This window comes from Syngnathus scovelli, chromosome 20 (assembly GCF_024217435.2).
Source record: "Syngnathus scovelli strain Florida chromosome 20, RoL_Ssco_1.2, whole genome shotgun sequence".
NCBI classification, from domain to species: Eukaryota; Metazoa; Chordata; class Actinopteri; order Syngnathiformes; family Syngnathidae; genus Syngnathus; species Syngnathus scovelli.
This window is the reverse complement of record NC_090866.1, coordinates 9,563,044-9,587,244: the sequence shown is the minus strand read 5'-3', so window position 1 is coordinate 9,587,244 and position 24,201 is coordinate 9,563,044. Positions and strand designations below refer to the sequence as shown.

General features: G+C 44.6%; 3 protein-coding genes across 5 annotated transcripts in view; 2 read left to right on the top strand and 1 right to left on the bottom strand.

Annotated features, from left to right (window-relative positions):
* Nucleotides 1–8,729: 8,729 nt before the first annotated feature.
* Nucleotides 8,730–10,798, bottom strand: LOC125990308 (protein ripply2-like). Its single transcript, XM_049757352.2, has 3 exons — nucleotides 9,386–10,798; nucleotides 9,246–9,307; nucleotides 8,730–9,115 (listed from the first exon to the last, which is right to left on the bottom strand). Exons 1-3 carry the CDS (start codon nucleotides 9,494–9,496, stop codon nucleotides 8,911–8,913), a joined length of 378 nt encoding a protein of 125 aa, XP_049613309.1. The 5' UTR covers nucleotides 9,497–10,798; the 3' UTR covers nucleotides 8,730–8,910.
* Nucleotides 10,799–12,094: 1,296 nt separating this feature from the next.
* LOC125990306 (melanocortin-2 receptor accessory protein 2A-like) lies at nucleotides 12,095–13,699 on the top strand. 2 transcript variants are annotated; one of them, XM_049757350.2, is made up of 3 exons: nucleotides 12,095–12,538; nucleotides 12,757–12,856; nucleotides 12,988–13,699. In XM_049757350.2, exons 1-3 carry the CDS (start codon nucleotides 12,427–12,429, stop codon nucleotides 13,370–13,372), a joined length of 597 nt encoding a protein of 198 aa, XP_049613307.1. In that variant the 5' UTR covers nucleotides 12,095–12,426; the 3' UTR covers nucleotides 13,373–13,699. The 2 variants fall into 2 exon arrangements, with proteins under 2 accessions (XP_049613307.1, XP_068505397.1); XM_068649296.1 differs by having other exon boundaries at nucleotides 12,985–13,699.
* Nucleotides 13,700–14,265: 566 nt separating this feature from the next.
* LOC125990295 (beta/gamma crystallin domain-containing protein 1) overlaps nucleotides 14,266–24,201 on the top strand; it is a 14,830-nt gene continuing 4,894 nt past the window's right edge. The window contains exons 1-12 of one of the 2 annotated variants that reach the window (XM_049757287.2): nucleotides 15,444–15,723; nucleotides 15,844–15,912; nucleotides 16,165–17,516; nucleotides 17,810–20,801; nucleotides 20,900–21,064; nucleotides 21,651–21,689; nucleotides 22,010–22,128; nucleotides 22,542–22,677; nucleotides 22,898–23,037; nucleotides 23,574–23,700; nucleotides 23,812–23,847; nucleotides 23,973–24,121. In XM_049757287.2, coding sequence (XP_049613244.1) covers nucleotides 15,865–15,912; nucleotides 16,165–17,516; nucleotides 17,810–20,801; nucleotides 20,900–21,064; nucleotides 21,651–21,689; nucleotides 22,010–22,128; nucleotides 22,542–22,677; nucleotides 22,898–23,037; nucleotides 23,574–23,700; nucleotides 23,812–23,847; nucleotides 23,973–24,121 — 5,303 coding nt within the window. In that variant the 5' untranslated portion in view covers nucleotides 15,444–15,723; nucleotides 15,844–15,864. Of the gene's footprint in view, nucleotides 14,542–15,443; nucleotides 15,724–15,843; nucleotides 15,913–16,164; nucleotides 17,517–17,809; nucleotides 20,802–20,899; nucleotides 21,065–21,650; nucleotides 21,690–22,009; nucleotides 22,129–22,541; nucleotides 22,678–22,897; nucleotides 23,038–23,573; nucleotides 23,701–23,811; nucleotides 23,848–23,972; nucleotides 24,122–24,201 lie in introns of those variants that run through there. The other variant, XM_049757289.2, reaches the window with a different exon arrangement.

Genomic DNA, 24,201 nt, shown 5'->3' with positions numbered 1-24,201 from the left:
TCCGAAGTGATTCAGTCAAGGTGAATGTGGCATATAAAAAGGTAAAAAGAGTAACGCCTTGGCTGCTGGCAAAATGCCGACTGGCTAATTTTTCCTTACGGGGGTTTTCCTGACTCAAATCGGGGCAGATCACAGCGGTCGGCCTAAAAACATCAGAAGGGGAGAACTACTGTTTCGTTAAACGCTCATATTTTAAATTCAGAGCAAAATCTGAAAACCGTGCACTGAAATTTTCCCGATCCGCTTGAATCGTGGTTCTATTGTCTATATTCGTTTAAATTGAGCCACCGATGCTAACAGAAGCGCCGCAGGTAGAAGCGTTAGCCGAGCGAGCGCTCCCCCCCCACCCTGAAGAAGAATTAATAACTAATTATGTCAGGTCACTCGTCCAGATGGTCCTCTCAGATGGGCCCGCAGCCCGAACCTCACCTCCAACAAGAACCTCTGACCCCTTAGCTCGCATCACCCATGGCAACATGAATTCTGAGGCCTGCACGGGGATAAACAAGTGGAGATAGAAGGGATGGTTATTTTTGGGGAGGGCTAGATGGGGCGTGGCGGATCAGTGCTGGCTGGCTGCCTTTAAAGCTCCATGAATACAAGACTCCCTGCCAGGGGCTCTGATCTCCACGGTCATGGTTCCGCTATTACCCGCCACGTTTCTTGTAACGGGCAGATGGCTCCGAGTTTCGGCGCACACATCCATTCAGCCCGAGCCGCATCAATGGACACAACCTGATACTCCCCTTTCTTGTCTCATTAGGAGGCTATAGAAACATAAGAACATAATAGCGGGGGAATTAAGTGCCCGTGTGGATGTCAAAGGGGATGCGGCGAAAGATTGGGACGAGGGGCTAACAAGTGCACGCCGCGCAGCTTCGGCTTTGCGCCTGATTAGCGCTTTCGACCAGGCTGATGGGTAAAAGACAAGTCCTCGGGGACGGAGGGGATTTTTAAACAGGCACTTCAACAGCCAGACCGGGCAACAAAGCTTTCGGCTGACAGGAATGGCCAAATGGGGAATTTTGGCATCACGCACATATCAGAATTGAAAACTCCAAAATGTTTGAGAGTGGTGAATTGAATTAAAAGCCGTTTTATGTTCTAATCAATCCAATTGAAGGACTCGAGTCAATGAAAAGATTCTTAATTCGTCCATCTCGCCCCGCACCGACTCCGGTGCACATGACTGCTTTTCTTCTCGCCTCTTTTGCCTTTTCACGACGCTCCATAAAAGCTCTTTTGACAATTTGTCACATGGAAGCTCCCCTAAACTCTTCAGCAAACAAGAACTTTAGCAAAGCTCCTCAGTGTGAGCCCGGCAAGACCAGATGATGTCTCGGGCCGGTGTTTGAGCAAGAGACAGAAGGACAAAGCAGCTAAGAAGAAACCAAACAAAGACACCTTAAAAAGGATTTGAGATGTTTAACCACATCTCATTCACTCGGCCACTTTCTCCTCCGTCTCCGAGAATCGAGATGGAACAAAAGCACAATTCCTTCCCCAGCCTTTTTTTTTTTCTTTTTCTGTTACGCTGTTGGTATCATTTTGCTAAATTATAAACAGCGGAGAAGAAGCTAGAAGACTCGCTGAGTTGCTGTAAATGACCTGACGAGATGTTGTTAAACACGGATAATTACTCGCGAAAGGGTTCATCATTCTAATTACATTATTACCTTATTGCCTTTCTTGCCGCTAAGAGTCTAACGAGATTAGTCTGCCGGTCACGTTTCTCCTCTCAGACGAGAGCAGACAATAGAAAACTTCAGCAGCCGTCGGGGCTCTTTAGGAACGCAAGAATTTTTGCCACACCAAAAAAAAAAAATCTATGATTTGATTAAAAATCCATAATATTGATCCATGACATATAAGTTCCAAATCATTTGGGCTACACAGGCTTGTCATGGGAGAGAGCTCCGTCGTTGCCATGGCAACTAAGAAAACCCTACTTTGATGGCAGCCAACTCTGTGCCACTTCCACTTACAACCCAGACTAAACTCCACTGTTACCATGGCAACCAAGCCATCTCTATGCCACTTCCGCTTACAACCCAGACTAAACATGGCTCCTCCCCCTTTTTTACGCCGAGCTTGTCTTCCACGTCATTTTTATTTTAATACTTTAGTTCAAACGAGCGCGCCGAAACTTTGCTCCCCCGTGGCGCGTTTCATCGACGACGTCCACTTTTGGCGTGCTGTGTCCTGGGCGCTTTCCGAGGCCTCCTATTAGCTAGTGCTCTGTAATCACTCTGGTGATATATTAGCACAATGCATTGATTAACCGATAATCCAATCACTCGCCCTTTATTGATCTTTTATAAAGCCCTCCCCCCCCCGACAATAAAGCCGCAGACTGTGGGTCAATAGGCGCACGAGGAGAGGAGTATCCTTGCACCTAATTGGCTTATGAAATAATACAAACATTTTGCTTTCCCTGCACCAGCGGAAATCAATGGCGGGCTAAGCCGGCGCATTCAAATCGATCGGCTCCAGCCGCACGCTTTGCTTTTCGCCGGAAAATAACTTGCACTTAATGCCTCTTTGTTTCTTTAGCACTGTCAAAGCGGCGTTGTTTAAATCCTTCTTCTCCAGCTACCATTTCTCTGCCTTGCTATCACTTTCATCTTTTTTTTTTTTTCCTCCCAAGGTTCAGTCTGGCCACTCCATCTTCCTCCCACTCGGTCTTCGCTCCTCTTTACCACTGATGTTGGGTTTGCCAGATAAGTTTCTACTTACAGGGGAGACCACATCTGACACCCAGCTGTGTGGGTCACGGGCTGCAAAAGCAGCTGCTGGTCATAAATCACTCCAGCCGGAGGAGTTCTGGCACTTCTTCTGTCAGCCGTGAAACAAAGACGTAGAGGTAGAGGCGGGGACGGGAGGGGGCGAGGGGAGAGGGGTGGGCTAGAACCGACCTGACGAACAACAGCAGAACCGTCCGACACCTTTGTCACGGGGGTACCTGCTATTTAAAAAGTCTACTGTAAGCGGCTTATTAAAGCCACCGAGGGAGTCATGCAAATGGCGAGTCGAGAGGTGCTGCGGCGCGGTATGTAAGCAATTATCCTTAAACAGGCCTCGCCGATTGTCAGCGCGAGGTCAGAGGACAGACGACCCCTTGCCGAGTTACTGTAGCCGAGGAAATGCAAATAATTCGCTTGACTTTTTTTTCTTCCCCCAAACATATGCGGTCAATTAATCTGACAAATTATCCTGGATATTGCTTCCCTCCTTTCAAATGACTTTTTGTTTTTCTGCTAAATTAGATTGTGATATAAGAACAGATTATAAAAGAACTACGCAATGACGTAAGAGTACGATAAAAGTGCAACAAAACGATCGAATGTACTATTTGAAAAATTCAATAACCACGTTTTCCGTGCATCTGCGGGAGTGTTGTAATTCAACACCTGCTTTGCTCTCAAAGCCGCCGCCGCCGCCGCCGCCGCCGTGTTTATACTTCAGCCCACACACAGCTGGCCCACGATGGAGATTTGGATAATAAATTGGGTCTTATTATATGAGGCGCCAAATCACCGGCAACGGATGAGATAAAAGTGAATGGGGTGGGACTGCAGGGGATGGATGAGTGTGAAGAGATTTGACTTCGAAATCGGTCTTGGCAATGAAGGGGGAAAAAAAATTTAGGTTATCAGTAAAAAAGGTCCAGTTGCCGATGATAAAAAAAAAAAGTGTAAACCAAAAAAAAAAGAGAGTATAAAATGATCACAGGAGAGCGAAAGGCAAGAGAGAACTTCTTTGGCCTTCTCGGCGTGCGATCGATAGCGGTGTAATGAGGCTGGTATTAGCTGGGGTGATGAGGGACCCGAGCAGGACAGAAAGAGGGGGGGCGCTCAGGGTCAGACTCCGATTCCAACAGCAAACAACACCTGAGAAGGCCGATGACACATTTCCGACTGATTCTGTGATTTATATGCTCATTACAAAAACATCTAAGACCAATTAAATTTCCCCATCGCCGAGTGAAACTACGAACGCAAGCGAGCAAAACCGACCCTAATCCTGACTGAGAATAGGAAAGCACTCGGCATTGCGGCCGCCTTTTGATACAGATTGGCAAACAATGGCTTCTGCCACTCTCCTAAATCCACTACCCACCAGCAATTTGTATGAGAATGACAGAGATTGTCTTCGGATGCTCGCAAGAGGGCGAGAAGGGGAGGGGCGGCGGAGTCGGGGAGAAGTAGGGGGGGTGGATCACCATCAGGTACACTCAAAAGCAATCTGTTGCCTCGTCAATGGGCTCATTCTGTTGGAGTGCCATGTGCGCCATGACCAAAGTCAGCAACCGGCCACAGACTAGCGGGGGGACGCCCGGGGTCCTTTCATTGGAGGGATCAAAGTAGGGATAGAGAGAGATGGGCCCCATCGCTTTGTGCTTTCGTGTCTCCCAAAACAAACTCTTGTCGGCAGAAGGTGGTCTCGGTTTTTTAGAGCAGATGGTCCAGAAAGGTGCCAACCAATCTCCAGAACATGTCGTTGAAGATATAAAACTGAAAATTCGAAAGAACCGACAAACCACTTCCTTTCGGGTGAATCGACACTTTCTACCCCGTGCTATGCTAATGGCATGCTAATCAGAGTTAACGCCGTCATAGGGTCCGATACTCCAGATGAATGTATCTGTCACATGTTCACGTTCGCATTAGCATAAATCAGGTTCACCCTGCCTTTGTAATTAGTGTTTTCATGTGAATGCTAATACGATATGTTGATTAGATCGGCCTACGAGAATGGAAATGACTCGCCGGCCTCAAACAGCACCCCCCTTCGCGTCAAACTATTAATACGTGCGGCGGCCGGAGAAAAAATGACTGATGCTGAAATATAATAGCCGAAACATTAATCAGATTTCTGAGGTGTTTCTTAATCACGTAGTTATTTTTTCATCAAAGAGCTAATTGAAAAAGGACTTTTTGAACCGCCGGTGTGTGTTACTGTTGATTTATTAACACTAATTCTGTCTATCTCAAGAGTTGGGTGGGATTAGTGTTTGGTGGCCACTGCGGAGATGACTGTTGGGGGAAAAAAACAGATATCCTTAGCCTAAGGTTTTAACCTTACTGGAAGTCAATTAAAATTATAATTGTAATCATTTACACGGTTCTTCAATTGGACCTTTTTAAAACTTTGTCATGTGAATCTTTACACGGATGCAGCTATTGCTCTTTTTTTTTTTATGGGGATTTTTTTTTTTTCTAAAATATGCCTGATATTGTTTTCTGTCTACATGTGTTGCTTCACCGTTTGTCTTCAGATATCCAGTTTTGAGGTTTTTGATTATGGACATAATAATATTTTATGGTCTGTTAGCATTAAGCTAGCACGGAAACTTGGATTCACTAACCCAACACCACTGGATTTCTTTCCTTAGCATTTTGGCCCAGTGACAGAAATCACAAGCCTCTCGATAAAAAAAGAAAAAAAAAAGTTGACTTTAAGGGGGTCCGGTAACATACAAGGTCCCACCTATGCCCCCACTAATCAAACAGTGAGCACGCTAGCATACAAACTACACCTGTGTAACTTTGATGGCGGACGCCACACGTGCAGCAAAAATCAGGCCGAAATGTGGTTTGGGGGTCTCCCGGGGGACCTCCTTGGCACCCCTGACATGCCGCATTCCCCTCAGACTGGTGACCCTCCGTGATGGACGGCAACCTCCATGCCTATAAGCCAAAACCTTCCCCCCCACTGTCAGGACAAAAAAAATCTTTTTGGGATGAAGGAATTTGCTAAAAGAGTCCAAAGGGACGGAAGCGCTTACGAATTCTTGGCTAATAGTGTCTGATTCCGAGTGGGGACTGACTGATTGAGAAGGCCAAAAAAGAAAATCACACCTCGGGGGTGACTAAATTTGTTTTCGGCCTAGCAAATACCGGTGTTAGTTCCCTGCCTTCAACCTGATTCTTTGGTAATTTACGAGGCCTGACCTGTGAATCCAAACATCTCGGAACACACGGTCCCCCTCGCGGGAATTTAAAGCAGTCTTTCAATTGTTTTTGGGGCAGCTTAGGCAAGTTCCAAAGTGGGAAGAAAATTATGTCATAGGAAAATACCAGCGGCACTAAATCAAAAGTGCTGACTAGCGCAATTTAATTCTACTAAATTCTACGTTAAAAAAAAATCAACTGTACAGATTCTGCTTTTTACTAGCCAGCGACGGTATTCTGTAAAGAATTTCCTTTTTTCCTCCAATCCCATTAGGGAGAGGACTTCGCCTCACGCGGCTTCTCCCGGCAGAGCGAAAAACCGAATGAGAGATAGTCAAACAAGAGGCCAGTAATTTGCGCTGTGTTTCTAAGTTATTCCAGCTCCTGGCAGCCCGGCAACGGCTGACCCCTCTTCCCCTCCCGTCTGCTAAGAGGCCTACGGGGAGGAATCAGCCCAAATTATCTTTTATTGATCCAGAGACGCAGGTGAATACAAAGCAGGCCTCGTCTCTCCCCTCCGTTTTTATCCTCCCCTTTGCCTGCCTTGCAGCAGGAGCCGCTATAAAAAAAAAAAAATAATCAACAGCTTTTTATGTAAGAGGGACGATTCCAAGCGACACCACGCGCCATTGTATCAGCGTTGATTTACTATTTGGACCGGGCCCGCTTTGATTAGAGCTCGTCTTTCATTGCTAACCGAGCGGAAGGCGATGGCGAGCGTCTGTTTTTCTGCCTTCAATCCGCCGTTGTCCTTTCGCCCCGGCATACAAATCACTGTGGCGGCGGCGCGAGCTACTCCATTAGCTCCAAGTCGCTGTTAAATCAATGCGTGACTTATCAAATGAAATTGGGGATTATGAGGTAATCACCTAGCAAATGTTGCCGAAATTGTAATTATCTCTAGTCGACGCATCTCAAAGAGAGTAAGTCGTTAAATGGAGGCTATGTCTCTTTGATAAAGTCTTGTTTGTATCATTTAATAGTGCTAAGACATAAAATGGACACCCTGAAACATCGTTGCACTAAAAAAAAAAAAGAACAATAAGGTTGCCGGTGTTTAAATGATTTTTTTAAATATATTCTTATCAAACAGCTTGTATTCATTCAATGCTTTCAAAAGAGTCAATTTTCAAAATATATCATTTCTGTTGGTAAATAGTTGAGGGGGACCCCTGGCAAATGTAAAAGTGCAACACTGCCCCCAAGTGGACACACTAGAAAGTTACATCACACAGCCACAAATACAACTTCATTTAGTTGCTTCATCAAATCATCAAATATGCTATTTAGTAGTTTTAAGCATTGCATCAAAGTCAAGTCATAGGAAAAAAAATATTTTAATCTTTTATGCATCTGAACCAGAATTTTGTAACTATGAGACGGATATGCTAACCGTCACATACACTTTCCATGATCTTCTCATTACTAAATCTACTGGCACAAACAAAAGCGTGCAAACATTCCAAAGCGGCAACCTCAGACATAAAACCAAAAGGTGTGAGCGCGAGAAGCATCTCCACCGGCTTCAGTCTTGGACTCATCTGGGTCACACTTTGTCACCTCTGCGAGTGTCACTGCTCGCACCGCTAAACTCGGTCACAGAGTTCACTGGAGCGGGCCGTCACTCAAATAATCTCAATCGTAAATACACTGAAGTTTTCAAGAATGATCATCTAAGAGCTTCATGTAAGTTCTGCTAAAGACAATAGAGACAAAACAATGTTCATACACTAATAAATAGAAATGCGGGGGTTTATTTAGAGGTATGGTATTCGTCCCCAGAGGTCAACCAAGGGGCCGGAGAGTGTGGACTGGGGGGTCCGGGCACCCTTAGGTGTGTCTTGCTCACACCTTCCTAATTTACACCCACCCTTGAGAAAGGGCAGCATGTGCCGCAAGGGTGAGAATGGTGCAAAGTCCACTCGGGGTCTCAATGTCACGCTGGGATTGAGGCAATACTCATTATTTGTAATTTTTCTTTGAGCCAAGAAGTGGCGAAAATAATTATTAACAAAAAAAAAAAAATAACAGAGCTTGACACAAGTGTATTAAAAGGGTAAAGGTTCATCAGCTAGGGCATCAGTGCTTGGTTTTATATTTAACTGCGGAGGTTTCACACCCAAGTAGGTGACAGTGCTGATAGCATTAAAAGTCTGACACCCAAGCCTGGGAAAGTTCCAGGCAGGCGGTTTTAAGTTGAAGAGGTTATCAGAACATCATGATTTAAAAATGTTGTGCTTTCATTTGCACCTTTTAGCTTGATACGCTTGAAACTATTTTAACGTCACGCATTTGAGAGAAAATACAAATATATTCCAAATTTATTTATATTCAGACGTAAATCCGGAATCAAACTGAGTGAACGGGCCTTAAAGGTTTGTGGACCCCAAAATAAACAACCGACGGGCCCGATGCAGCCCGGGAGCCACAGATTGAAATTCGTTTTTTATCTTGAAACAGACAAAGTTGTATTCTATTTTATTCTAATATATCAAGTTATATTTTAATATTAGAAAAAAAATGCAGTGCAGTTGGACACCAGCCCACATGTTAGACTTTCCTGTGAAGGCTGACACCTCCATTTTGTCACGCACCATGCGCACCTCAGGCGACTTTGCAGAGGAAGTGGGAAGTTTTTTACGACCTTGCACTTATCGTTGCATGGGAAAGAAACTTCTTGTGAGCCGTTAGGGAAAGAAATTGGAATGTCCTAAGTTGCTAAATATACATTTCACTCAACTTAATTCAGAACACAAACAAGAAAATTAAGTTCATTTCAACGTATTTTATTGCAGGGTGCACAAAATACAAAAGAGGTAGTTGACAAAATAATTTAAAAGCAATAATAAACTTTTTTTGGTGTGGTATAAAAAATGATTAATGGGCTATATACAATTATTTACAGCAATAAATAGGAATAGGAAATATATTAACACATTATGCGCATCATTGGAAATTAGTTGAGCTCCTTTGGCATCTCTATCAGCACTTCTTCCTCCTCTTCATCATCATCTTCATCATCCTCGTTTTCCTCTGTATCTTCTTCACTGGAGGAAGAGTCTTCACAGGGGCAGATGGTGGCTTGGACCGGGTAGTTCCGAAGGAGTATCTCGGCTTCCCGGTACAGATAATCAAAGCATTTTGTTTTGGGCCAGTACAACCTTTAAAATATGATATGGAGAAAAAAAAAATTAAAACACCGTTGGAGCATTAAAAAAAAAATCATTAAATTAAAATATTTTAAAATAGAATTATTTAAAAATTTACTAAGATGTAAAAAAATAAAATTACTTGACTGGATGAACGAAAAGGGCTGGTTTGGGTTGCGCTTCAGCAGGATTGAAAGGAGGAGGCTGAAAGTTGAAGGTCTTCATTAGATTTTTCCATCCATGCAAAATAACTTCACGAATGTGCAATTAAGTCAAATTTACCATAAGTATGGAAGTTGTCTCGGTTCTAATCCACGGTCTCCACATGTTGGACGCTCGGTTCGCGTCGTTGTCGTGAGGCACCAAAAGATTAAATCCACCGCGAGCGTTCATGTTTCGAAGATGCCGCTGGCGGTCCGAGCCGAGTTCGTCCCGTCAAGAAGTCGCGATGTTGCAAAGTGGGTGCGTCATGAAGCGGATGCGGCTATTTAACAGGCTGCTCGAGCCGAGCGCCAAATTGGACTTTTGACGCGTCGCCAAGTGTCTCCATGCGCCACGGTGCGGAGGTGTGAAATCACACATGAGCAAACTCCGAACATATGGGCCAAACTTGCTTTACTTTAGGACATTTTAAATTGTTTTCGATTCAATTTTACGTCGCGTAAAACAAATCGTCCACGCTCTGAAGACTGAGAGTGTCACAAACTCCGTGCGTCAAAAGCAGCAATAAAATCTCAAAGTCGCAAACTAAATCTGACACTTCCCAGGGCGTGTTTGGAAATTATTATTATTATTATTATTTTGAACGCGTTTCGACGCATTAAAAAGCTCACCATATTACGCGTAAAAGCATTTGGGTTGAAAAGTGCAAAGATACACGCGCCGCTCTTGACAGCCCCCTGCTGGGTGGGTGACCAGGGGAGGGGGGGTGAGAAGAAGTTGACACGCGTCAACCTTTCAGCAAGACTTTTAAAATATATTGATGAACTGCAATTGAGTGTAAACAAACTGGGAAGAGTTTCATAACAGGTCATAAATATTACTTAAGGATTTGAGTGCATTGAAAAGCACATTGCGTAACGTTCAAGTAGGAATTGGTTTTATCTCCAGGAACTTTTGCATTAAAGATAAATACAAAACGGATTGAGCAAATTGTTATTTTTTAATTCTAACTTGGGTGTAAGAAAAACTTTTTCCGCCAAAGTATGACACACACACACACACACACATCCACACTTCATTAGCCTATAATGACATTTAGGATAAATACAAAGCCGTTTGACAAATAAAAACAATCGCTAATCTACTGATTTAATTAGTCCCATTTGGGGGTGGAATTGTGCTGTTCTGTCCCAGTGTGTATCAGTAGGGGGCAGTGCAAAGCTACATGCTGGGATTGGACTTGATTGATGGGTAAATAAACCTCAGTGAGGGGGTAATGGTTGCCACATTTGCTAGAGGTCCCATGGTGAGGAGTGTGTCTTTATAAGTACAACTTCAAAACAAAAACAAAAAACAGCACAAGATGAATGTTAATTAAAAAAACATGGATCCACCTCAAGTGAAGAATTTTTGGTAATCTATTAAAATATTACTTTTGTTTTTAAATGCCATTTCATTTTGCACCCTTTTGTAGACAGTTCTGGGGGCTAATTTGAAAGGTTTTCCACCTTTCGATGCTAATTGAATAGCAGAATGATACAAAGACGGGAGAAAAAAATCGACAGCAACCTTCAAAACTGAAAGCTATCTGGAAAAACAAACTAAACAATATGAATGTGTAACTGTAAGAGCTTTCTTGGTTTCCCATAGATGTGTCAGATGGGCTAATTTATAATTAAATGGGAATAAATCGAAAGACTGTCATCTGCTTTGGGGGCTGTTACGTCAATGGAGCTAGCTAGCTAGCTAGCCATTTGTGTGTTGGTGTGAAAACATGTCATCCCGTCAGTCCCCGCTGTTTGAATGATGGAAGAAGTGCAGGGGATGACGGCATGCGTCAGCCTTGCGTACACAAAACGACATTTGCGGGCTAAAGCGGGGGCCTCGTGCGTAAACAAGAGCAAATGCAGAAATGGAGAAGAAATGCCATTTTGTTCATGACACAACACACAAATGGGGGACAAGTTGGACAAAGACGTGGAGCCAGATGGAAGTGGATTCTCAAATGTTGAGCGAGGTTGGCCTTTTGGCACCGTTTTGCACATTTTGTCAGTTGACATATGCTGAATATGACAAAACAAGCCAGATCGGGGTCGAGACAACATCAAGCTAGCAAGTGAGCAGGTCACGTTGTTATGATGCTTCACTTGCACAACTGACAAGTACATGTAGGCACTCAAGAGCTGGCCAGCCAGTAGCATCCTTTTAATTGAAGTCCTGACTGTTACCGTGGAAACCGAAAAATAGGATGCACTACCGTTTGCAAGCGTTGGAAGAAATCGAATAAAAATACACAATGTACAGCAGCGAGCAGAATTAGAATTTCAATAGAGCAATCCCTGCAACTATGATCTATAAAGATGGCAACAAAAACCAAATAAATTAGGAGAGGAGGGGGGAAAAAATCTACATGAACTCATCACTTTGCGGAATAAAAAGTTAATTCAGTAACTCCATGGCCACTCGCCTTTATGCTGCAGTGATGAGTCAGAGCCACTTTGTCAAGGCTACAGAAGTGCAGCAGAGATTTTAGTATTTTTTTTTTAAACAGTCTGTCAAAGGCTGTGTTTATTTCCCGTTTAAAATATTTGATTTTTTTGTTCACCCAAGTTGAGCAACCACGATTTGACATTGAAACCAATTGGGTGTGAATAATGTTTTAAGTTAATTAGCCTATATCACTGCTTTAGTAAATGTGACCCGTGGTAAAAAAATAAATTACTTTTTTTCAATTGGTTGATTATATTATGAATAATATCACCTAGGGAAAACAAGTGTTCAGATTAAAAACGTTCCCACTCAATGCCACTAGAGGGCGCGATTGTGTGACTACGATGATTTGCACCGTTAACTACGCAGCGGTACATTTCTGCCTTTGGAGATTCATCGGACTGACACCTCCAACCTTATTTACGCGCAATTTCAAAAGACGTGCCTGCTCAACGGCTTTGTTGGATGCTCCGCTCAAATTTGATCCTCAACTGAAGAGTGGTTGCGAGGTGGCAACCGAGGATGCGCACCGAGGTGCTTCCATGCACAATAAGAGGGAGGGGTGGAGAATTTGCAATCATAAGCCCTAAATTACTTCCATAAAGAAGAAGGTAAATTACTGAGCTTGTTGATTTGACGTCATTGCGTCGCCCGTGACAAGGTTGGATGACATGAGCTCGCACAACCGGAGCCAAAGCAGCGCGCGGCGCAGTGACTACGAGTGGCAATATGAATACTACGACGAGGAGCCCGTCTCTTTTGAGGGACTCAAAGCACACAGATGTAAGTTTGGCATGTCAAATTCATCTTCTCACCTTCATCAAATAGTCAATAACCCGGCGGTTGGTTGGTGCATTAGGTTTTACGCACGGGGCGTAAACTAATCATGGTCACAAATATGGCGCTGCGCTCATATTGTAGAATTCAAACTTCAGAACGACGACAAATCCTTTTAAGGGTGGTCGTGTTTGATTTTTTTTTCTCTCCTCCTTTCATTGCAGACTCCATTGTAATCGGCTTCTGGGTTGGACTTGCAGTGTTCGTCATTTTCATGTTTTTCGTGCTCACGTTGCTCACAAAGACAGGAGCGCCACAGCAAGAGTGAGTATCGCACAATTTCCCTTCTCGAGTGTTTTTATGGCATTAAAAAATATATACAAATTGTAATGATGAGTGCAATTTACTGCAAAACATGCAACAAGTGCTGCAGTCATTTCCTTTCTCCCTAGAAGTACAGACATCGAGAACCTGCCGGGTCCAGGCAACGGTCTCGTGAACATCATCAGTCAGAAAGACGACACCGACGACATGACAGTTCCTCGTCCCTTTCTGGAGGAATCCTGCCCCTACTTTAATTCCTACATCAGTGACGGTGAAGAGGCAAAGCAGTGGCAAAAGCCCAAAGGGAAGCCCAACGGACCACGGGGGACCTTCAACGGGACCGGAAGTACCACCCGTGCGGTGACTTCACAGGAGGAGCGCTTAGATGAGCGGAAGACAGAAACGGACTTCTTGCCTCACTTCAACATCCCAAACTTTATCACCTTTGAGCACAACTCGTTGGGAGAAGATGACCTGCTGTGTGAGTCACCCATCACGCCGGAAGAGAACATTTGAGCCATCCTCCAAAACGATACCTCGAAAGATTATGGAGTCGAAGTCAAGATATGAAAAGATGCCTTTGTCTTTCTAAAATATGAATTTGAAATGTAAGAGAGAGCGTGGTGATAACAAAAGCTACAGCAGACAAAATTTGGATTGTTTGGGCTTGCCAGATGTTTGAATTCTGCTGAGTGCTGAAGTAGCTCACAAAAGGATGACTGAGTCAACACACAGTAGCCAGAGTGTGACAAATGGCTTTTACTGGATAAATGTGTCACAAGGGTGGTAGAAAAAAAGAGAAACCTCTCAGTGGATGAATAAATGCTCGAAAGGTTCACTTTCCGCTTTTGATGCTTTCATTCCGAGTGCTTTCCCTGAGCTCTTACTAAATTGTAAGCCTGATGTAGTCATGCTTAAGTAGAAAAAAGATCCATTTCCTGCAATTCGAGTATTTTGCGAGAACATTAAAAAAAAAAAAAATGTTGCTGCGAGAGAGAAACATTTCAACGGTTAATTTGGTGAACAGCGAGTCAGGTGTCAGTTGGACATGAATAAATTACGTGGGATAAACATGAGTAACGTGCTATGCAGGCCACTAAAGCAGGGATGGCCACAATTAGGTCTATTTTTGTAACCTCAATTATATTTTTCAGTGGGGCAAAATATTAGAAAGTGTGCCAAATAAACATAATCTAGCAAAATGCCACTTTTGATTTTTACTCCTGCAGGGGGAGCCATACGTTACCATTTTTACTTTGTGTTTTTTAATGGCATCAAGAGGAAGTTTGTTAACTCCTTCGTCCTCACTATTCAGATGTATAACAAATTTATCAAGTCAAAACGAATTCTGTGTCAGGATATTTTTGGATAGTGGCACAACAAACCTTGTGCGTACTAGTGCGCGCGCGCCGTGAAAGGACGCCCCGGGGTGTGTGAGCTGGGCCGGCCAGATTCCATCGGCACCCGTGCTCCCTCATTACCGCGGAAGACAAGTCACACTGCTTTCAAAAGATTTATACACTCCTAATGACACATAATAGCAACGAGCGGCGGTCGGCCGGAGCTTGAAGCCGAAGCGGTTTGGTTGCGCGAGGCGCACTAAATATTCATCAGGCGTAGCGGACACCAAGGGAGACGCGAGTTCAGTTCATGAGGGCGACTTGCTGGAGACCAGTTTGATCATGGTAAGAACGTCGAACTTGCTCGTTTGGAAAAGAATTAACTCGATTTATTTTTTTTACATGAATTGCGCAAGTTTGTTTTTGCACGCGCTACTGTACTTTTTGCAACTTATCGTGGTTGTTTTTACGGTCTCGCCGAAACTAAGCTGTGCAATGTTTAAACTGTAAACACGACTCGGTGTGCAATAATAATTAACAGACGCTTTCTTTAGACTGGTGGTGGGGGACAAAAAGTTGCACGCTTTATCTCTTCTTTGTTTCGTGAACAAATAGGGTTGGGGGTTAAGGGGTTAAATTTTGCTTTCTTCTAAACGGCAGACAGATTCAAAGCGCCAAATAAAACACAGCACGTTGGGAAGAAGTTGGTACCGGTGCGTCATTTCCCCCAATGGAAAGGAGCTCTGCCTCTTGCTGCGTTCAAATACTCGGGGAGAAAAAATTTGAATTGTTATAACAACTAGTAATAACGCGATGAATTGGTGAAATTGCAGGCTGAAGATATTTGAAGTTGTCCTATAAATAATCTTACTATGTGAATGTAAGTGAAACATTTCTTCAGGTGGGCATGACTGGAATATTCGATTGTGTTTTGCCAAAACACAATCTAATTTATTGTTTAAATTTTTTATTTTTTTGGTGGTCGGTCCAATGTTTAACCCAAATTGGGTTGTTATTTAACACAGCATTTTTGAAATTATGGCAATTTAATCCAAGGATTAAGAGAAGGCATCTTTTAAAAGATATACTTTAAAAAAAACACAAGCACTGACACCCATTAGGTCCTTGAAGTACCTTGAAGAATGTTGTCATTTGCTCAACATAAACTACATACCTTGCTAAACTTTTGAAGATGAGCTTCACTGTCTGATTGGCCCAATAATTGTTGGACCGGTTTGAGTAGAGGAAGCCGTTAGAACAAGGCACAGTGAAGGCATCACGCGAGCACACAGCTGCATGAGCTGGAAAAGGGGGCAGAACTTCTAGCAGCAGTGCATTTCTCACATGCCACACACACTCTAGCGTTCTTATACAGTTGTGGACGGGCTCGAGCAGATGGACTAAAATGCCACACGTTCCTCCGTCAGTAATGAGCCCGAGTGCGGAACGTTGGCCGCACTCCTTGGAGGTAAAAAAAAAAATATTGCAGGAGGAAGGAAAACTTTACAAGTGAAGTTTTGATCAAGGGTGAGTTCCTCTTAGATACAAAGTTATGGATGATCTATCACTTTGCTCTGGCAAAATTGCCTGGTTGGGATGATTTTTCTGCTCTTTTATCACTTCCATGTGTTTTTTTATGGTCTGTAGGAGTGTATGTTCTAAAGCAAAATGTTCACAACCTACATAAAGAGTCTGAATGATATGGTATTTACCACGGTAAGCTTTCAGGTTATATGCTCTCCTGCATGTTCTTTCTATGCCGAGAGATGCATGGCCATACTAAAAAAAAAAAAAAAAAAATGGTCTCAAGAAAAAATCTCCTTAAACCTGCACCGCTTTCAATACGACAGTATGCGCTAAATGCTCTTTTCAAGTAATGCATTAAAAAAAATGCATGTTTTTATCCCCGTTATATATTGTATTGAAATTCAATTTAGGTGAATCATTTATTTGTTTTCTTTGCCATAGTCTGAGAGCCCAGAGGAGCAACAGAGTCCAGGAGTCTTGGGCCGAATCGGAAGCTGGTTATCTCCATGGAAGGGAAGGAGTCCCAAAAGTCCGACTGAAAACCCTTGCCAGCAAGCCGTTAAGTCGGAGGGAGAGCCTGGTGAGACCGAGGCGAAGAAACCCAAGCGGGAGGAGAAGGAACAAAGATCCAAACCCAATTCGCTGGGTCCCGCTGGAGACATTTTCCACTTTGGAGAAGAGGACGCCACGGAGTCTACCCACAGAGCAGACTCTGTTGTGAGAAGTAAAGTGACTCCTCCTCAAGAAGAGGAGTGTTTACTCAGCAAGAAGAAGCCAATAGGGCGAGCCAAGGAGGGCTGGCATGGTACTTCGGCGAGCGGGAATTCTGACAGGGTTGCCTGTCATTTGACGGATCTCTCCGCCGCTGCCGCCTCTTCCTCTGAGCAGGGTGCGGTATGGACCTCTGAGCGGGTTAACGACACCCAGCCTTTGACCCAGAAACCAGCACAGGCCCATCCGGTGAAGAAGCTTCACGTGTACCTGCAGGAGACCAGTGTGACTCACTGCGGGCAAGATTCTTTAACGGGGAGGGAAGTGATCCGCACCACGCAAAAAAAGCTGCCGGTATTAGCCAAGTCGAAATCCCCAAAGTCGGCGAGTTTTGATTTGTCGCCGAGCTCGAGTTCAAGAGCGGACGGAAATGCAGAGGCAAATTTGAAGCCTGTGGTTGGGCCGCAGGAAGGAGTGTCACAGAAATTACATAAAGGCTGGCAGTTAGAGCTTGAACTAGACACAGAGCAAACGGAGGCTGGCAACATGGGGCGGAAAAATTCTGCTAAAAAGAAAGCAAGGAAGAACTCTCAGGGGGATGGACCGTGCAGCCCTCAGGGAAAATCGTCTCCCGATGAGCAAGCGGGTCGAGAAGGATTCCGCTCACCTGATAGCTCAACGGCCGGCCCACAGGGAGAAAGTCCACAGAGTCAAGAGCAGAGTTTAGACTCCGCCTCCGAGCAGAGCCTCACCTCAGCGGCCTCACCTGGAGGTGGAGAAAATGAGACGTCCGCTCCCAAGCACGCAGACGAATTCCTGGGCTCAAGCTCAGTCACCCAAACCCGTCTTACATGTGCCATGGAGGACGACGACGGTTTTTACAAAGTGGAGAGGAAGACAGAGACCCCAGAATCCAAACGGAGAAGTATCAAGGTTTCGCGGAGTGAAGTGAAACTTTTTCCGAAAAATGTGCCTTTCAAAGCCGAGAAAAGGATAACAGAAGAGGGGGCGGAATTCAACTTGGCACCGGACCGAGACAAGAATGAAGCCAAGGAAAAGCCCAAAACAGAAGCTGATCCAAGGTAAGTTTTTTTTAATTCAATGTGACTTTTCGAGATCATAAAACTAAACAATATTTAAAGTAGATGATAAAAAAAATGACCATGATTTAACTGAATGTTTGCTAAATACAATGCAACGGGCGTGGACACAAATTAAACAGACTATAATTAAGACTTTAATTATAGAGCACTTGGGAAACAAAGTGCATTCCGTAAAGTCACTTCAAACAATTTACATTTGTCAAAATGTATTTCTAATTTAACTCTTAAATGTGCATGTTTCCCGTTGATTCAAATTTTAATATCGTGCGCAGGGTGCAAGACAAGAAACCAGAGGAGAAGCCGGTCCTTGGCCGAATTACAGACAAGATCAGCTTATTTGAGCGCCAAGGAGCTGTGACGGGCCTCAAAAGAACTGTCCAAAGTCCGAGGAGCGCTGATGTCTCTCCTGTTCGGAACGCTACCGGGAAGCTCAAGGCGGAATTTTTGTCAGCCACGCAGAGATCAAAATCAGCAGATCGATACGGCGCCGTCAATTCCAGCCCTGCGCCGGACGAAAATGAGACTCCGCTGACGGTGAAAGAGAGAGCGAGGAACTTTGCCTCAGAATCAAGCAAACATTCGGAATCAGTGCTGCCTGAGAAGACGGGAATTCCAAAGAAATCCACCACATCTGTGGCAACCACTGCATTAAAGTCATCCAAACCCGAAAGTCAGGGTAAACTGGATACTAAAACAATGACAAGGATAACGGTAAAACCCGATGGACAGGATACCACTGCTGTGAGGGTGAAAGGTTCCACACCTCCAGAACATGGCACAAAGACCTCAAAGACCGCAGATCAGGGTACGAAACCTAACACCATAGAATTAAGTACTGCAACGAAAGTCACGGGTGACAACGTAGAAGTGATCAATAGTTCACGGGCTAAAGCCACTAGCAAATTAGGGTCTCGCTCAAAGCGAAGAAAAAGCAAGGAAGCAACCAGTCCAGTTCGCGAAAATCGGGAAAGCAAGCCAGATCTAAGTCAGCGAGATGCCTCTGCTGTAAAAAGTCCGATTGATGACGTTTTTCTAACACCCGATGAAGTCGAAGGCATGAAATCCAATAAACGTACATCAGGAGAAGAATCTGACATTTCCGATAAATCATCGCTTCGTGGTAAAGTCGTTGATAAACGGGTCAACAGAGTGGAGGTTCTACCAAAACCGACGTCGGGCGAACCTGACAGGAAGACGACTATTGACAAGGTTTCCATTCGTTCAGCTCAAAAGGAGGCAAAGACAGACAAAGACATTCTTCCACCCAAACAGGAAATCAAAAATGCAGCAGAGGACAAATCATCTTCCCTCTCGCAGTCAGCTGAACAGCATACCAAGCAGCCTGCCCCAGTGGAGCAGATCCCACCAAATCCAGATGCAGAACCACCAAAACAACCTTTACCAACCACCAGACCAAAAGCAGTTCGGCCCGGTAAAAAAGAAACAGAACAGGCGCAGCCGCGTCAAAACTGGGAATCAAAGCTAACAAGTCAGACTGAGACTAAATTTGTGGAGACATTTAAAAAGCCACAGGGTAACAACAACCAGGCTGAAGACAAAAACAAAAAGGAAAGTGTCGCAATGGTTGATCAGAAAAAGCAGACGGAGAGAAAAGAGGACACAAGTGCAAATAAAGCCAAGATGGAAAACACTCAAGGAGCCGCCAACATCCCTACTTCATCACAAACTGTCAATCAAACGGATTCCGCAATGCCTGAAGTCACCGTTGTCACTCAGGGGACTAGCAAAAAGAGTTTTCAGGGGTCTTCCAAGGAAGGCAAAGTCTCTGAGAGGCCAAAAGAATCTTTAGATGGGGTCACAAGAGAACTGAAACCACCAGCGATAATAATAGACCCACAACCCGTGGAAACCCTGGAGGGGTCTCGCCGTCAGGCCTCAACCAAACCTGAAGGCAGTAGTGATGGAAAGCCTGACCGAGGTACCGCCATGGTCTCTCATGACCCCCCTGGGCTGATAAGTGCACGGACTGACAATGCGGCAACTGTTAAAGAGTCGACTCATATTTCTGTTGGAAACAATGATGGCAAAAGCCAGGGCAAAGAGTCTCCAAGCTTGACGGAAAACCTAGAGGCTGCGGAAGATAAAGTCTCTCAAACAAAACCGAGTCGCCCTCAGTTTCAGGGACTAAATACAAAAGTGAGCGTAGGAGATATTCCTCCATTCAAGGGCTTGGATAAAATTCAGTCAAAATTTTCTGACAGCAGCACCGCAGGAATTGCGAAAGGGAAGGCGAAGGAGGACGAGATTGATTCAGCGAGACTCAACGGTGATCTTTCTTCACAACTCGACAAAGTCAAAGACCAATCGGTAAATAATAAACCCAATCCAACTTCCCCAAACTTTAAAAAGCTAAACCAAGACTCACCCCCTAAGAGACTCCATTCGCCACGCGGACTAAGCAGAGACGATTCCTCGTTTCAACAGGACGCTCCGTCGAGTTGGCTTGACGTGGACTTTCCCAAACAGAGACTTAAAGTCTCAGGACCCAAGCTCAGCGCTTCTGTCAGCGAGAGTAATCTCCTGGACAACGATGAACTGGATGACGAAAATTTCATCGAGAAGATCCAGAAGCTTTGCGCTCCCTTTTCGCTCCCGCCTCGTAAACACAACCCACTCAGGCCACCTCAGCCTCCGTTCGCAATGCCAGCGATCAAGGAAGACCACTTTGAGAAAACGTTTGACCCAGAAGAGTTCAAATTTGGCCTTAGGAAGAAAAACCGAGCCTTTGACACAGGCCCGAGCCTTTTAGCTAAGCTCCAAAACCCAGAAACCAAAAGTGTCGCTAAGCCCGCTAGGGTGAGTATAACCGACCGGTGTCTTTTGATCAGTAGTCTAGATCCTTCTCATCAAAAAGACAAGACCCCAAAGAAAGATCAGGAGAAGAGCACCGAGGAGAAAGACATTATCGTCAAGTCTCGCTTGGAGGGGAGCTGCGTGCTGAGCAGTCTCAGCAGCCCGAGTACCAGGAGAGGCAGAAACGGGGTCCAGACCAACTCTCGGGATGAATCGCCCCAGCTCAGCCCTTCATCGGAGTCGGACTCACCGACTCCGACTACCTCCGGTTCGTTTGCTGAGAATCTCAGCGCGCAACAGAGAGACCAAGTCCAGCCTACGGCGGCTGCGGTCGGTGACTCAGGTCCTCCGTTTCCTTCTTTTAACGACCTCAAGCTGCCGGACTATTTAGAGAAGTACCTCCCGAGGGAACCGACAAATTCAACGCAGAGCGCGGACGGACGACCGGAGGTTTGTCTTCATGGTCTTGTCTTTGTAAAACACGTTTCAATAAGGGCAGGGTGGTTGTCATAGTGATATGTTTGTGTTTTGTTTTTGTTTTCCGTTAGGTTACTGCAAAAATGTCAACTGCAGCTTTGGTCACTGAAGCAAATTCAGTTACGCAACCGAGTTTGACGGTCCCTAATACCGTGCCTCCAGTTTTTGGAAATGGAAATAAAAATTCAGCTCAAACAATTCAGCAGCCTCTGACTCAGAGGATACGTACTCATCATGTAAGTATGCCGGGCAACCACGTTTTCTTTTCACTAACGAGCCAATCTGTGAATCCGTGGTTTGTTTTTTCTCGGGAACATGATCGGCTTTTGAGGGGGTTATTGAAACTGCAATTTGTACGTGGCAAAGCGCCACTATTACACCGTTTACTTGTCGTGCCAAGAGTCATTATGAGTCACAACATAAGCTTCTCTATTAACACAAACAGCGGGATCTATTGTCCCGAGGGTGGGGGGGCGAGGGGGCGGGGGGGGGGGGGTCTTTTGGCCATTGACAAAGACAACACTGTGCTGTTGCCTACAGCTCACAATCATTTGCATTTCAACATGTTGTGTGACAATATGAAAAACCTCCTTGCCAACATTTGTTGCTTTGACCAAATGCTAGCTTAACATTTCCTCATCAATGTGATCAGAAGTTCCCAAAGTCACCTTAAGTCAACCCGCATGTATTCTTGGCAGTAGCTTAAAAATGTTAATGCAATCAGTGGCGCTAAAAGAAATCCAGTCCGACCTCCCTGGCAAATAAATGCCATTCTGCACTTACCGTGTCACGCTAACGCTTCTGCGTTTTTTTGTTTCCTAGGCGAGGACTCCCAGGGAATTTCATAGGCGACCTGGAAAGGTTAGTACTCGCAAAACTGACTATATTCAATTGTACCGAGTTTGGAAGGAACTCTGGAAAAGACTGACTTCGCTTAGGCGTGCCAACATCTGCTTTTCATATGTTGTACGAGCGAGCGGGTATAAATACATTTGAAAAAACATTTTGCTGCAATGCTGGACGTGATTACTGTCTTGCCAGTAAGCTGGTAAACATGTTCATTACTCTGGACTGAAGTCCAAACATTTCAGTTGCATTTATATTTACATCTGCCAGGAAGGTTTTAAGAACTTTTTCATCAACATATTTTTGATGTCTCCCCCCCCCCCCCACCCCCACAGATGTTATTGTTCCAGAACGCTCAGTTCAGTGGGCAAGTCTACGAGATCTACAGGGATGTAAAAGATGCGACTGACCTGCAGTTGTCCAGTATCATCTCCGTGAAGGTCATACGAGGATGGTAAGTCGTGATCAATCAATGCACTTCAGTGCTCCAATTTGTTTTGTTGGATGTTGGTTTTTTTATGCATAGCATTGTTGCCTGAAAGGATGAGACACTGAGATAAGTCAACAATCAATCATCGTCCGACCAGTTCGGAATTTAAGTTTAAAGTCTTTGATTGAATGTTGTGGGGGATATGCTGACAGGACTTTGAGCTGGAGTTTGCTCCCTGTATTGTTGCAGCTTGATTCAAATCAAGACGAATAGCGCTAAACAGCGTGCCTGGCCAACTGCAGTTATTTGCTGAGGCAACCAAGAAAGAACCTGGCCAAGAGCCTGGTCAGCCTTGCAGAACAATTCCAAGGGGTTGTTCAAACTGTTTGAATCGGAAAATGCCTTAGCTCAATCATTTTTATTTTTACATCTTACAGCTGGATTCTCTACGAGAAGCCCGATTTTCAAGGACGCTGTATCGCTTTGGAGGAAGGAGGCCTCGAACTGGCCAATGAGTGGTCAGAACCAAACACCTCGCCCATGCTGATTGGCTCCATTCGACTGGCCGTCCGCGTGAGTGATTCCACCTCACCTGACCTTTTGGATATGTTATCATGACTACACGCGGCCGCGGCCGGATTTCTAATCGACCAAATTGACACATTTGTATTCACCCGACGACTACATGTTAAAGCGGATCCTGGCACTTAATTCCAGTTCCGAGAAAGTGATTTAAGGTACGCAACGTGGGGCCGGCGTTGATAATCTGTTTTCTTCTATCTTCTGCCTGCAGGATTATTGCCCCCCTCATATCGATCTGTTCACCGAACCGGAGGGCCACGGTAGGGTGACCCCTTACCACGATGACACCATCGAGACTGGCTCATTTGGCATCCCGCTGAGCACGGCTTCCATCCAAGTTCACTCCGGGGTGTAAGTAGCTCCAAGTTGCCCCCCCCCCCCTCCTTCCCACATAGCTCAATTATTGAGATTAATCCACAGGAGAAATGGCGCACGTGTTTGATCAATAAGAACGCTCGCAATGTGACGGAAAGTCGTCACTTGCTTCCTCGTTCTTTGTCGTCTGGTGCTCGTGCAGGAATGCGTGTCGTGCCGATGCCTGTTGGTTGAGGTGGGGGGTATTTGGAAAGTGAGGAGGTGGAATGAGAGTTACTGATTAAAGGTGTGGCGGAGAAAGGAGAAAATGTTACACCACGTGAGTGAGTCAGATGTGAGACATTTTGTGTCCAACGCCTGAAGGAAGTTCGTTAGTTTTCTTTTTTTTTTTTGTATTATGACTCCCTAATATTTAAATTGTACCTTTAATATGCAATTTGTTAATTTTATCCTCAGGGTTTGCAAAGGACAATTTTAATAGGACCAACAGAATATTAGAATGGATTTTGAGTATTTTTAAATGAATTTGATCAATTTAAATAATTGTTTTTATTTTTTTGTTCTGCTGTCAGGTGGCTAGTATTCAGTGATCCAGGGTTCCAGGGAATGCTGGCTGTTCTCGAACCCGGAGTCTACCCTTTCCCTGAGACCTGGGGCTTCCCGTCGCCGTTTGTGGGGTCTCTCAAACCCCTCAAAATGGTTTGTAGCATTTTCAAGTCATTTTGCATCATGAGTAGCATCATCGATTTGGATTAATAATAGACAAAAAAAATATCAATGACGCGTTGTTCATGGAATTGTTTTTTTCAGGGTGGTTTCAAAGTGGAGAACCCAAATGAAGTTAAGGTAAGGCGGCTAAATCCAAAAAAGTGTTTGCTCTTACATATCCCACGGGTGTCCAAATGCTTCTCATTTACTCAGCCTACCTTTGTCAACTTTGCTGAAAAGATCATCCTCGTCGTTTTTTCCAGGCCTTGGTGTACGAGGAGCCTGGACTCCAAGGAACCTGTTTGGAAATCGACAGTGATGTTTTCAGCTTTTGCGACGGCGAAGGAGCCGAAACAAACGTTGATACTCACAAGTTGAAGTCTGTGGGCTCTTTGAAGATCATTGGAGGATTGTGAGTTTTTGGTTGCTAGGTGATATTTTGCTCACTGTGGTTTCATTATCTTCAGGCATCAAACCTGTGGCAAATATGAT